Source organism: Monoraphidium neglectum (genome assembly GCF_000611645.1).
Source record: "Monoraphidium neglectum strain SAG 48.87 unplaced genomic scaffold scaffold01723, whole genome shotgun sequence".
NCBI lineage: Eukaryota > Viridiplantae > Chlorophyta > Chlorophyceae > Sphaeropleales > Selenastraceae > Monoraphidium > Monoraphidium neglectum.
The window spans coordinates 1-12,239 of record NW_014011905.1 but is presented as its reverse complement, the minus strand read 5'-3'; the positions used below and the strand labels follow the sequence as shown (position 1 = coordinate 12,239).

Sequence of the window (12,239 nt, the reverse complement as noted above, 5' to 3'; positions counted from 1 at the left end):
CTTCGTCCACCTGCGCCAGCAGCGACTGCACCGACCGGGGCCGCAGGCCCGGCGCGCAGAGGGCCGGCTCCCGGGGGCTGGCGGCAGCAGGGGTGCCGCCTCCATACGCGGCCGCACTGCAGCCGCCGAGCTCGCATGCCACCTGCACAGCAGCATCGACGGCGGCTCCGCCTCCCCCAAGCGTGGGCCCGGCTGCAAGCGGCGCAGGCTGCTCAGTGCCCGCAAACTGCTGGACTCGTGCACCCGAAGCACCCCAGCTCCCTTGCTCCGGCTGCGGCGACGGGGATGGCGGCGGCTGCCGACGCCATTGCCCGTGCTGCTGGAAATACTGCTCCGCAGACGCCGGCCTGTGCTCGCTTGTCAGCTGCGGCAGCGCTGTTGCACCCTCCCCGGCGCCGTTCGCAACCCAGCCTGCTTGCCCCGCAGGCGCCACCGTGCCGGCGGCGGCGCTGCAGCCTGCAGGCGGGGCGTGGCGCTCCAAGGAGGACACTGCGTTGGTCACCGCCACGGCGGCGGCCTCCGCGGCCGTCGACGCCGTGCGGCAGATCACGTCAGACGCGGGCGCAGTCAGGGGCCGCCCGGCGGGATTCCACAAGTGGGGTGCGCCCAGGGCGCCAACCCTGCAGGGTGCCGCGGCCCCTGGGCCCACCCCGGCACCACGGGCCGGAGCAGCTGGAGCGCACCAGCCGGCGTGCCATTGATCCGGGTAAGGCACATCGGCAGGACCCAAGGGGTTGGCAGAGGCGCACGGACTGCCGCAGTGGAACAAAGGGTTCAACCGCGTGTTGAAGGGCGCCGCACCCACCCTGGGCTCCTCGCCCTCGGCGCAGCGTTCTCTTTGCTGCTGCTGCTGCTGCTGCTGCTGCTGCTGCTGCTGCTGCTGCTGCTGCTGCTGCTGCTGCTGCTGCTGCTGCTGCTGCTGCTGCTGCTGCTGCGCGTTTTGTCGCCTGACCCTGATGGTGACTGCCAGGCCTGGCACCCATTCTGACAGGTCTGCACAGATCTCACCCAGCTCGGTGGCCCACACCAGCGGTGCCCCCAAGGCACCCGCCTGCTGTGATGGCACGGCCATGGTGAGGTGGTGCGGCAAGGCGGATGTGCTCGCTACTTGCGGCTGGTGCTGCTGCTGCTGCTTCTGCTGCTTCTGCGGCTGCTGCTGCGGCTGCTGCTGCTGCTGCTGCTGCTGCTGCTGCTGCTGCTGCTGCTGTTGCTGCTGCTGCGCTTGCTGTTGCTGCACTTGCTGCTGCTGCTGCTGCTGCGCTTGCTGCTGCGCTTGCTGCTGCTGCTGCCACTGCTGTTGCTGCTGCTGCTGCTGCCCTTGCTGCTGCTGCTGTTGCTGTTGTTGCTGCTGCTGCTGCTGCTGCTGCTGCCACACCGCTCGCGGCTGGAGCTCCCGGTCCCACCCTGCAGCTCCTTGACGTGCCGTCCGCAGCCTCGCGTTGCAGCACTCGCAGCCAGCTGCCCCCGCCCCCTCGGCTTCAGGGACAACGCCGGGCCCGCTGCGCGCCCTCTCCTGGTCCCGCGGCCACGGCCGCGGCCGCTGCTGCGTGGCGAGCCGCTGCTGCGTCTGCTGCAGCGGGTACGTGCGCTGCACCGTCGACCAGACCGAGCCGGCGTCCATGAGCCCCTCCGTCGGGTCTGGGCTCTGCCATGAGCCCCCGGGCGTCGCCTGTAGGTGCTCAGGTCGGAAAGTCCCACCCACACCGACACGCACGGCGCGGTGCGACGGCGCGCTGTCAGCCTCAGGATCAGCAATTTGACAACGGCGAAGCTTTAGCCTTGGCTGCCTCCTACAAGGCGACCCCTCCCTTCCCCTAGGTGCAGTTGGACCCAAAACTAGACTGCGCTCCTGCCTCCGCGGCCCACCCTCCGCCCTCCCCGTCAGGCCCGCGCCTCTCACCCTCAGGGAGCCGGTGGGCATGTGCCGGTACACCTCAAACGCCCACGCCATCATGCGCATGCACCGCTGGTGGTGCGTCGCGCCGGCCCCGTTCAGCCGCCGCAGCAGCTCCCGCCCCTCGGGGCTGTCCACCACCGCGCGCAGCACCGAGGGGATGATGTAGCCCTCTTGCGACCCGGCCCACGCGGACTGCCCAGTCCGGGCCGGCGGCGGCGCGTACAGCCCAGCCATCGACGCGCGCGTCCAGTCCGGCGAGTAGCGGCCGCTGCCCAGCGGCGTAAATGCCGTGGCGGCGGCGTCGCCTGCGAACGCCCCGTCAGCGCTGCTGTCCGCGGACTGCCACGGCCTGCGTGATGATGGGGTGTGCTGCTGCCGCTTGGCGCGCCGCTGCATGGATGCCTCCAAGGAGCCACCCGCCTCGCCGGCCTCCAAGGTGGGCGGGGGCGCCCAGCCGCCCCGGCCCCAGCCTCCAGACGCGACGAGCTTGCCGGCGCATGCCGCACAGCCGGGCGTCGGCCAGGTGTGGCTGCAGCCGGCGGGGTCTAACCCAGTCGGGGCGAGGGCTGCAGGTTGCGGCTGCTGCGACTGCGGCTGCTGCGGCTGCTGCTGCGACTGCTGCTGCGGCTGCTGCTGCGGCTGCAGTGCCTGTGCCTGCGACTGTGCCTGCACCTGCTGCGCTGGTCCAGCCATTGGCGCACCTTCCCGTGTGGCTGCCGCATCCTGCTTGCCCCGCAGCTCGTCGAGCTGCCGCGCGAGCGCCTCTGCTATTGCCTGGGTGTCCCCGAGAGACAGCAGCACGGCCTGCTGCTCTTCGCTCCCGTCCACAACCTCCGACGCCTCGCAGGCGCGGCGCTGCGACGCGTCGGCTGGCCGCCTGCTGACCCCACCGCCAAGAGGAAGCGGCTGCTGCTGCAAAGGGTGGTCAGACGGTCGCTGCTTCCCGCTCCTTGCTGCCTCCCCCGACCCCAGGCTGTCACTTGTAGCGAGGGACAAGCGCTCGTGGGTCGCCTGGGCTTCCGCTGCCAGCCGCCTGGCCCTAGCTGCAGCCGCTGCCGCCAGCGCCAGCACCGCGGCGGTCGGATGCCCCTCCACGGGAGCCGATGCGCCCAGCTCGGACGCCTGTGCCGCGCCGCCGGCGCCCCGCGTTTGACTCGCCCGCCGCTGGAGGCTGCGCAGCGACAGCGCCGGCCGCGGCGGCCCCCTCGCCGGCGGAAGAGGCGGCGGCGGCGGCGGGGGGCGTGGCAGCGCTGGGCGCCGCTGCGAGGGCAGGCTGTTTGGGCTGGCCGCCCCCGACCCCGAGAGGCTCTCCCTTTCAGCCACCTCTGCCGCGTCCAAGGCCGCCCGCGCCCCCGCGTCCATGGCCGCAGCGAGCCGCAGCTGGTCGGTCGCCTGGTCAAGCGCGGCCGCCGCCTCGGAGGCCGCTGCGGCTGCCTCGGCTGCGGCCTGGCGTGCATCAATCAGGCGACCGTAATCGGCCAGGGGGCCGTCCTCCCCCGCCTCTGAGCCGCCGCTGTCGCCGTCGCCGGCACCTTTTGATTTGATGACACCCCGCTGCCCCTGCAGCTGCTCCCGCTGCTGTTGCTGCTGTTGCGGCTGGCGGCCGCTGAGCTCGGCGCCGCCGTCCGCCTCATCGTCGCTCTCGACAATCGTCCCGAGGTCAGAGCCGCCGCGGCGCAGCGCGCGCGCGCCGCCGCCGTCGGCGCTGCGGGGCCTGGCGGGGCCGGTCGCTTGACCGATGGGGCTTGCGGCGCCCCGGGCTGAGAACCTGTTGTGCCCTGCTTGTGGCTGGTGGCGGGGCGTCGGTACCCCTGCGCCCTCAGGGATGTCCTCTGGCAGGTACTCGAGCTCATCTTGCTGCTGTTGCTGCTGCAGACGTGGCCGCAGGTTGGGCGCGCGCCCAGGCAAGCCCGCGGCTCGCTGCTGCCCGCCACCGCTGCCGCTCCAGCCGCCCCCCGGCGCCTGCTGCTGGCGCCGCTGCTGCAGACCCCACTGCCTCGCCGCGGCGCTGTCGTGCGAGGCGCCGGCCGCTGGCGGCGGTGTGCCCGCCCCGCGTGCGCCGCCCGCGCCGCCCCAGCGACCCCTTGCAGTGCGGCCGTGCAGAGCCGAGGGGTCGAAGTCCCCGGGATGCGCGGACTCAAGGGGCGGGTCCAGATGATGGTCGGGTGTCCCCCCATCGCCCTCGATCTGCCCGTCGTCATCCCCTGCGCCGCCCAGCTGCCACGACGGCGCGTAGCCGCCGTCGCTGGCCGGCGCGTCCTCCCCGTTGTCATCGCCCCGCGCGCTGCCGCCGCGCCCGGACCCGCCATACTCGCTGCCGGGGGTTGGCGCGCGCAGCGGGCGCTGGGGGGATCCCCGGCCCGACGCCTGGATGAGGCCGGCGAAGGGCGGGGGGTGCTGCTGCAGCGGCGCGTCGCCGCCGTCTGGGCTGAAGACCCGGGGGGCGCCAGGGCGGTCGTGGGGGCCGCCGTCCTCCTCGCCCGGGTACCTGACTACAGTGGGCACCCTGGGGGCGCGGGGTTGTGTTCCTGGTTTTGAAGCTTGCAAGAGAGGCATGTTGTGGGGTGGGCGAGTCTAGGGGAGCGCGGCAGGCTGCGCAGCACTGCTGCCGCGCCCACAGAGTGTGCGACGGGCATGGCAGGGTGCAGCTCGTCAATGAACAAGGCTAGCGCAGTGAGGCTAGCGCAGAGCATGCACACGGTGTGTCGCTGCGGTTGTGCAGCACATGGTTGCAATGTGGACTTGGTCATGCTAGGGCCTGGCCACACTGACAGCGGCTGCATTACCGCAGCTGCCACATGCACATGAACAACGCGCTGCAGCAACCGTGGTTGTCGCCGCCGCTGCCGCCGCCACCACCACAAGAGCAGCAGCAGCAGCAGCAGCAGCAGCAGCAGCAGCAGCAGCAGCAGCAGCAGCAGCAAAAACAGCAGAAACCAGCCCGCCAATCAGGTCAATCACGGCTGCCAAGCAGCAATCCCACGCACCTGCTGGTGGCGCTGTTGGCGATGGCCACAAACCACTCTTGCGCCTCGTCCCTGTCCTCGCCCTTGAGCACAAACTCGCGCCCCGCGACCTGCACACGTGTACATGGCGCGTGGCGCACAACAACTCGTATGTTGACACTAAATCACTTTGCACAACAGTGCTAGGTGGGTTGACATTCATCCTGTGTGCTGCCTGTGACTTGCACTCGCCGCCACCTCTCTGTTAGCCTGGGCCTGCTCTCTGCTTCCAGTCCAGCCGCGTGGCACCCGGCGGCAGGCCGGAGGGTAGGGTTCGGCGCGAATGGGTGGCTGCCACAATAAGGCAGCTGCGACGGCCAGGCGGCTGCCGCGGCCTTTCATCTGCCACAAGCCCACAACTGTGTTAGTTGCGCTCACGTCCAAGTGCAGCGTGCCCTTGACCTCGTCGAACCGCGGGGACACGTCTACTAGGGACACCACGTTGCTGGGGTAGACGGCCACCTTGCTCGGCAAGATGAACAGCTTGCGCGGGGTGAGGATCTGGGGTTGATGTAGCGCGCCACGAGGGGGCAGGGCAGCAAATAGCAAATTAGCAGGCACAGGGTAACCAGGGGAGGTCAACGAGAGCCAGCGGCACCACGCGCAGGCAGGGTGTGCTCTTGGAGGTGTTGTGCGCGGCTGCAGCCTTTTCGCCGTTGGTGGGCGCCGCTTCGGTGTGCGTTGTGTGCGATTGAGGCGCGCGCTGGCTCACCGCGTACCGCTCCCCAAAGGTGCCGGCCTTGCTGCGCTTGAGGATGGTCCCCTTTTTCAACACGCTGCGTTGGAACCTGCGACCCCTCGCCAGGCCAGGGCGGTGGGTTCATGCTTGCCAGGGGGTGAACTGGGCTGCTGCACACACGCGGCACTGTGTCAACATGGCAAAGTCGGGGCGTCCAGGCAATTGCTTCTGCTACGCAGCCACAAAACGCCTTGCCTGCGTCCCGAACGCCCCCCCTCCCCCCCCCCCCTGCGCCGCTGCGCAGCCCTGCCTGTTCACGTCCAGCGCCCCCATGCTGACGTCATAGCACACCGTCCTGAATAGCAGGCAGTCCTCCGCGGACTGGAAGTCCACAAAGTAGCGGCGCTCGTCGCGGCACGACACCAGCACGCTGCGCGGCTCGACCTCGTCAAAAACGATCTGCGGGCCGCACACGCGAGCGGTCGGCATCACGTTGCACGGTGTCGATGATTACGGTACGGCCGCCATTAGCAGCACCGCGGGCAGCAGCCCTGGCAGCTGCCGGCCGCTCTTCGTTACAGGCGCTGCTATTGCTACCTTTGGCGGGCGCAAGCGCCGGCCCGACGAGGGGCGGCCGCCGGCGCGGGGGGCCCCTCCCATGTGCACGCAGGCGCGCCTGGTTGATGGCGTCGAACCGCAGGAAGACGCGGACGCTGCCCTTCTGCACAAACTTGACGGCGGCCGCGGCCGCGTCCAGGTGCAGTATGCGCTGCTCAACGCGTGTGTTGGACTTGTCCCCCACCAGCTGCACGTCCACCCTGAGCCACACAGAGCCGCGCAATGGAGACGAGCGCGCGTCAGGCTGAGGCACGCGTTTGCGCAACGTCTGCAAGACAGCCAAGAGGGCACGTGCGCTGCCTCGCCCCAGCACGGTGGCAGCGGCGCGCATTTTAGAAAGCGCAGCGCCCGCAGTGGGTGCCACGCACGACTGCATCAGCAGACGGCGGCGCGCACCCAAAGGAGAAGAAGTAGTGGGCCGTGAGGCCCCTTGCCGGCTGCCTCCCCTCCATCTCTGCGGGCGCCGCCTGCCCTTGAACGCGACGTTTCAGCTATACATGAGGTGGTCGCCCTGCCCCATCCTTCCCATCAGCTCTCGCAAAGACGTTTCTTCACGAAACAGCTGCAAGCCCGGGTCCGGCAGGATCGAAGGGTCTCAAGTGACTGTGAATGATATTCTAGATGTAATAGATGATAATATTATCACTCTCTGAGGAGATCTGGGGCTCCCGGGAGGCACGTTTGACCGGTCGACCACTATGGGAAAGAAAGCGACTTCAAAGGTCGGGGCGGATAAATTATTGCGTAGGCGCATGTATGTGCGATGCTGTTGGCGCTGATGGCAAGTCTGACTTGTGAAATCAATTTATGACTTCAAGGCCGCCGCGTCTGCTGTGCTGACTGCGCGCGTACCACACTTTGGCTGTTTTTTTTATGCGTATAGCTGCAAATCAATTAGGAGAGAGCGCTCAGACTGCGCCGAAGGCTGTGATGGCTGAGCTCAGACTTACCCTTGCACGGCCGCAGCAACACCGCGCGTGCACCAGCGCCGCTTGCGACATTATGCTCGGCTGTGCACACAACCCACAGCACCTGGGCACGTTGCGCGCTGGATGCGTCGCTGCGCATGCGACACTCGCAAAAACCCCAGCTTCAGGGCATCGCAGGCGGTCTTAGACTACACGCACCGCGCACCCGTCCTGTTGGCCTTTGCAACGGCGTCTCAAGGCACCCCCTTCCCTCGCAAGCTTGCAAGGGCAAGCCCATCTTTTTCACCCAACTGCCTGCATCCCCTCCCAGGGACACAGCCAACTGAAGACCGGAGCCAGCGCCACCACTTCTGTCACTGCCGTGATCCCTGCCAGACCGCGCCTGCGCTGGGCTAGCTGCTGCGACCCGCTGCGCCTTGGCGTGGCACGCATTGGAATGCGCATGCTCCAGGATAATCATAAGCAGCAACTCATCTGTCATGCCCACGAGCGACGTTACAACGATCAAGGTATGACACGAAAAGCGATACATAAGGGCCTGCATCACCTGTCATGTCACGCTGGCATGCCTGCTCAAACCAGGTGCGGGCTTTCAGCAGCGCGCTCACATGGGCAATGTACAATGAATGTCTCACGTGCACGCAGGCGTTCCATGATGACATGTGTGGCCAGACAAGTACTCTTGGGCTGTACATCAACAAGCTGCCGCACTCATTGCTCTGATGCTGCACACACTCAACCAGCAACAATCTCAACCAGCAACCCACATCAGCGCTGCCGGTGACGGCTCATGTAGAGCCAGGGACAAAACTGCCGTTGGAGCCACGTTTGCTGCGGACCGCGCGCCACCGCTGCCGTGCTGCACGATCCACCTGCTAAACAATTGTCTCGCGCCACCAGGACCGCCGGGCTCCGCGCCCGCGGCCGTTGGCGTCACGGTTTGGACCGTTGCTGCTGCTGCTGCTGCTGCTGCTGCTGCTGCTGTTGCGGCTGCTGCTGCTGCTGCTGCTGCTGTTCCTGTCGCTGCTGCTGCGGCTTTGAATCCTCCAGCCCCAACTCTGTCAGATCCTGCTTTGCCATGAGATCCCTGCGTTTGCAGGGTCACGGGCCGGGAAGAGGGGGCCGGCTCGGGGCTGCGCGCACACGGCAGCAGCGGCAGTGCATGCGCTTGCAAGGGGGCGGCCGCGCGCCTCAAGCCGGTCAAACGAACGTTCTCGTAGCTCGTGTATCTGCTGGCACGAGGCCCGTGGGGGCTGGGTGCGCGGGTGGTGCACCTCAGCTGGCCGTGCCCAGGCCGGGCCCCCTCACCGGTCCATCCGGCACGTGAGGTATTGACGCGAGAGCTCCTTGCAAGCGGAGGCTTCCGCGTTGTGGCGTTTAAGGCACTCCAAATACTGTTGCGCAACCTGCGAGGTGCAAGTTGGCAGAGGGGCGGCGCGCCGTGTGCCAGTGCCCGACAGTCAGCAGAGCAGCGGCAACAGCAACGGCGAGCAGCATGCGCTTGTGCTGGCGCACGCAGCACTGCAACTTGCGCTGACCTGCTTGCACTCGCCGAAATGATCCAATGGAAATATTCCCTTTTCTGGAGGCCTGGCCGCCACACCGCGGGCCCCGCCGAACGCGCTCATCTACCCTGCGAGATCACAAAGGCTGGCGAGCATGCCTGAAGCTATCAATGAAAAATATGCAAGAAATACAATTGGCATCTGCATTGTCCCGGTTGCCAGTGTGTCGGGGTCCAAGTCAAGTGACTAGGAACCGCTGCAGCTGCCGGACACAAGGAAAGACGATGCAAAACTCAGATTTATCAGAAATTGGATTCAGAATCATTGATACTCCGCTGCCTTCAACAGCATCGGCGTTGAAACATTGGGTTCAAAAAGCATCAGGCCCCAGGCTGGTCGCACAACTGAACGCAGCGCTTGAATATCAGTATTACATGTTAAGTGTAATATTATAGTGAGCATCGGGTCCCCTGGACCACCTCTGCCTGCAACCTCTGGAAGCAGCAGCAGCAGCGCTGCGGCGAAGGGGGCAGCAGTGTCAGAACGAGCGCACGGGTATGGCATAGGACGAGAAGGAACAGACTGATTTCAAAGAAAGTCCATTTAGTTTGGTCAGTCAGCTGCAAAGCTGCTGGGCGAGGCAGCCAGTAGCATGGGGGCGAAATGGCTCATCGGCGTCGGCGTCAATTTGGTGGGTGCGACAGGCAAGAAACGCACCCGCGCTTCACAGGGACGAATGCGATATTGTACGTGGCGTTGTGCACGTTTGAAGGCGCAGCCATGGTCAATCCTGACTTACGCGGGCGCTGGCTCCTGACGGGGGCCCACGCCTCCGCAGGTGGGGAGCATTCTGATCAACCTGGGCACGGTGAGCACAGGGTGCACCCCTGCCGGGCGCGCCCTGCACCCTGCGCCCTACGCACTGCTCTGCGTGTGCGCGGCCGCAGCAGACCCCGCACGGTCCCGACAGCAGGGCCGCGCAGCGCCCCCCCCCCCCCCCGACCGCGGTTCACCCCACGCGCTGCGGGCAGCTGCCAGGCAGTGCGGTAGCAGCCGCAGCGCCGTCGCGGCGCCACGCGGCGCGGCGTGGCACTGGCGCATGCAGGGGGTGGAGCCTTATCGTATGCCCCCTGAGCCCGCGACTGTTTGGCTGCCCCCACAGAACGTGATGAAGCTCGGCCACAACAAGCGCGCTGCGCTACCCCTGGCCGAGGCCGACAAGCCGCCCATCAGCCGCTTCAGGGAGTGGCAGTTTGGCGTGGCGGCCTTCACTGTCGGCAACGTCGCCAACTTCTTGTCCTTCGGTGGGTCAAACGGGCCTGAACTCTGTTTTCTCTAGTCGGAGTCGAACGGGCCCGTTCATCTGATTTGCATTGGCCATTCAATGTACAGGCTGGCAGCGGGGACCCAGGTGGCGGCCGCAGCCGCAGCAGGGGGGCACCCGAGCGACTGGGGGGCACCCGAGCGGCCACGCAATTTGAGGGCGTTGTGGCGTTGGCAGCCGCTGTGGTGGCGGCGGTCCTGCGGACAGGCAAAGAGGAGCGTTTGAAACAAGAAGCGGCTCAGGCCTGAGCTCATGGCAGTCGCCACAATGGCATAGACAGAGGACTTGAACACCGGCTGGCCTCGATACGCGTGTCTTGCGACTGCCGATTGCGAAGCTGGTGCAGCGCATGCTCTGGGCCAGCCCGCACCCGGGGCAGCGCGCCGCAGGCGCTGCGCTACTGCTGACCCCGCTGCCGTCGCCCCGCCCCCTCGCCGTGCGTGACCCTGCCCCGTGCGCAGGTTACGCTGCGCAGTCGCTGCTGTCCGCCATAGGGTGCGTCCAATTTGTGTCCAACGTGATCTTCGCGTCGCTGGTGCTCAAGGAGAAGGTGGGCGCGGTTCCCCCCACCAAAACCAGCCCGGTCCGTGAGACGTCGGTAGTGACACGTGGTGACGTCACGCACCGCTCAATGGAGTCCCGCAAAAGCCGCCGGGTCCCGCGGTCCGTTCCGCACGCCGCCACAGACCGCAGCCCGTTTCCTCGCGCAGGAGCGATGCATTCTCCGGCACCTTTGAGGATGGCGGTCGGATGCGCACTCAAAATCACGCGCGCGCGCGCGCGCCTCGCGCTCAGCCCCCGCCCGCACAAAACGTCCTGCTACCCAGGTCACCCGCAGCGTGCTGGCCGCGACGGCGTGCATTGTGGCGGGCTGCGTGCTGCTGGTGTCTTTTGGCGACCACTCCTCATCGGTGTTCACGGCCAAGGACCTCTTAAGATTCTATGCAGAGTGGGTGCCGTTTCCATGGGTGGCATATCAAGCCCGATGGGTGACAGGGGTGGTGGGGTCCATGGGTGCTGAACGCCGGGTACAGTCTTGTTGGTCGATGCGCGGTCTAAGCCCCAGAGCATCTGGAGGCGGCGAGGCGGCGAGATGCCGCGCCGTCCGAAACAGCTCAGGGGCCCCACGTCTTCCCACAGCATCAAATCAGACCCCGCGAACCAAAAGACACCCCCCCCCCACGCACACACACGGTGGTCTTGCCGCCGCAGGCCGGTCTACATATCGTATCTGTCTGTGTCCACGGCGGCCGTGGTGGGCTGCTATACACTGTACAACATGGGCAGGCGCCGCACACTGTGAGCGGCACGCGCGGCGCGGCAGTCAGCGGGCGCAACGAGTGCTGTCTTGACACGCCCAGCTCGGGGATTGAGGGGCGGCGTGATCCTCGAGCCTGCCTATGATCGCAGACCCGGCGGCCAGGCATCCAAGACCCACCGCGCCAACCCCATCTCACCGGGGGAGCCGCGGCATGTGCGTGGCCAAAACAATGAGCCCCGATTGCCCCCACCCATGGTCGCCCCCGCGCCACGCAAACTTGGCCACCCCCAGTGCCGCCGGCCCCGGCGGCGCGCGCGGCTGGGAGGGCGCCCTACCTGTGCTGTATGCCACGTTCAGCGCCCTGATCGGCACGCAGTCTGTGCTGTTCAGCAAGACTCTGGCGGTGCTGCTGCGGGCCACCTTCTCGGGGGACAACCAGGTCTGCTTGGGTGTGTGTGGTGTGTGCTTGAGTGTGTATGTGTGCGTCGCGCGCTTGGGCGGGATGGGGCTGCTTCTGGAAAGGAGTACAGGGGGCAAGGAGAGGCGAATCCTGCATCAGGCTTGCATTGCATTGCAGGGTATTGGGGTTGGGGGTGGATTATGGCGCTTCAGTGAGAAAAGGGCATTCGGGAAGGATTGCTGCAGCACAGCAAGGAGAGTCGCCAAGGGGCAGTGGCAACGGCCTGAACGGCGGGGCAGCAGCCTCCAGGGGGCGCCGCCGGGATGAGAAGGAAGCCGTGTGAGCGGCAGCGCGGAGCGGCACCGCGCCACAGGCGGCGGTGGAAGCCTGAACTGCCTGAGCCCAGGGCCACGCCGCACACTTGCACTCCGCCTGCAGCGCCCAAACCTCCAATCCATCCCTCTGATCTGGTGTGATCTGGTCTTGCGTGATCTTGACCGCAGCTCAAGGGCTGGTTCATCTACCTGGTGGTGCCGTGCTTCCTGTTTGCCGCCGTCTTCTGGGTGACACGGCTCAACAAGGTGACGCCCTGGGGGATGGGGGTTTGGGGGGGTGTGGGCT

At 66.9% G+C, this 12,239-nt stretch overlaps 2 protein-coding genes across 2 annotated transcripts; one reads left to right on the top strand and one right to left on the bottom strand.

The window, feature by feature from the left end:
• Window positions 1-567: 567 nt before the first annotated feature.
• Window positions 568-6,070, bottom strand: MNEG_8827 (hypothetical protein; the record flags this gene model as incomplete). The annotated part of the gene is made up of 9 exons (XM_014042702.1): window positions 568-639; window positions 806-1,669; window positions 1,901-2,202; window positions 2,599-2,671; window positions 3,221-4,385; window positions 4,885-4,973; window positions 5,281-5,403; window positions 5,615-5,665; window positions 5,900-6,070. 9 exons carry the CDS (start codon window positions 6,068-6,070, stop codon window positions 568-570), a joined length of 2,910 nt encoding a protein of 969 aa, XP_013898156.1.
• Window positions 6,071-9,285: 3,215 nt separating this feature from the next.
• MNEG_8826 (hypothetical protein) lies at window positions 9,286-11,260 on the top strand (the record flags this gene model as incomplete). The annotated part of the gene is made up of 6 exons (XM_014042701.1): window positions 9,286-9,324; window positions 9,472-9,501; window positions 9,796-9,937; window positions 10,419-10,507; window positions 10,785-10,906; window positions 11,170-11,260. 6 exons carry the CDS (start codon window positions 9,286-9,288, stop codon window positions 11,258-11,260), a joined length of 513 nt encoding a protein of 170 aa, XP_013898155.1.
• Between the last annotated feature and the right edge of the window lie 979 nt (window positions 11,261-12,239).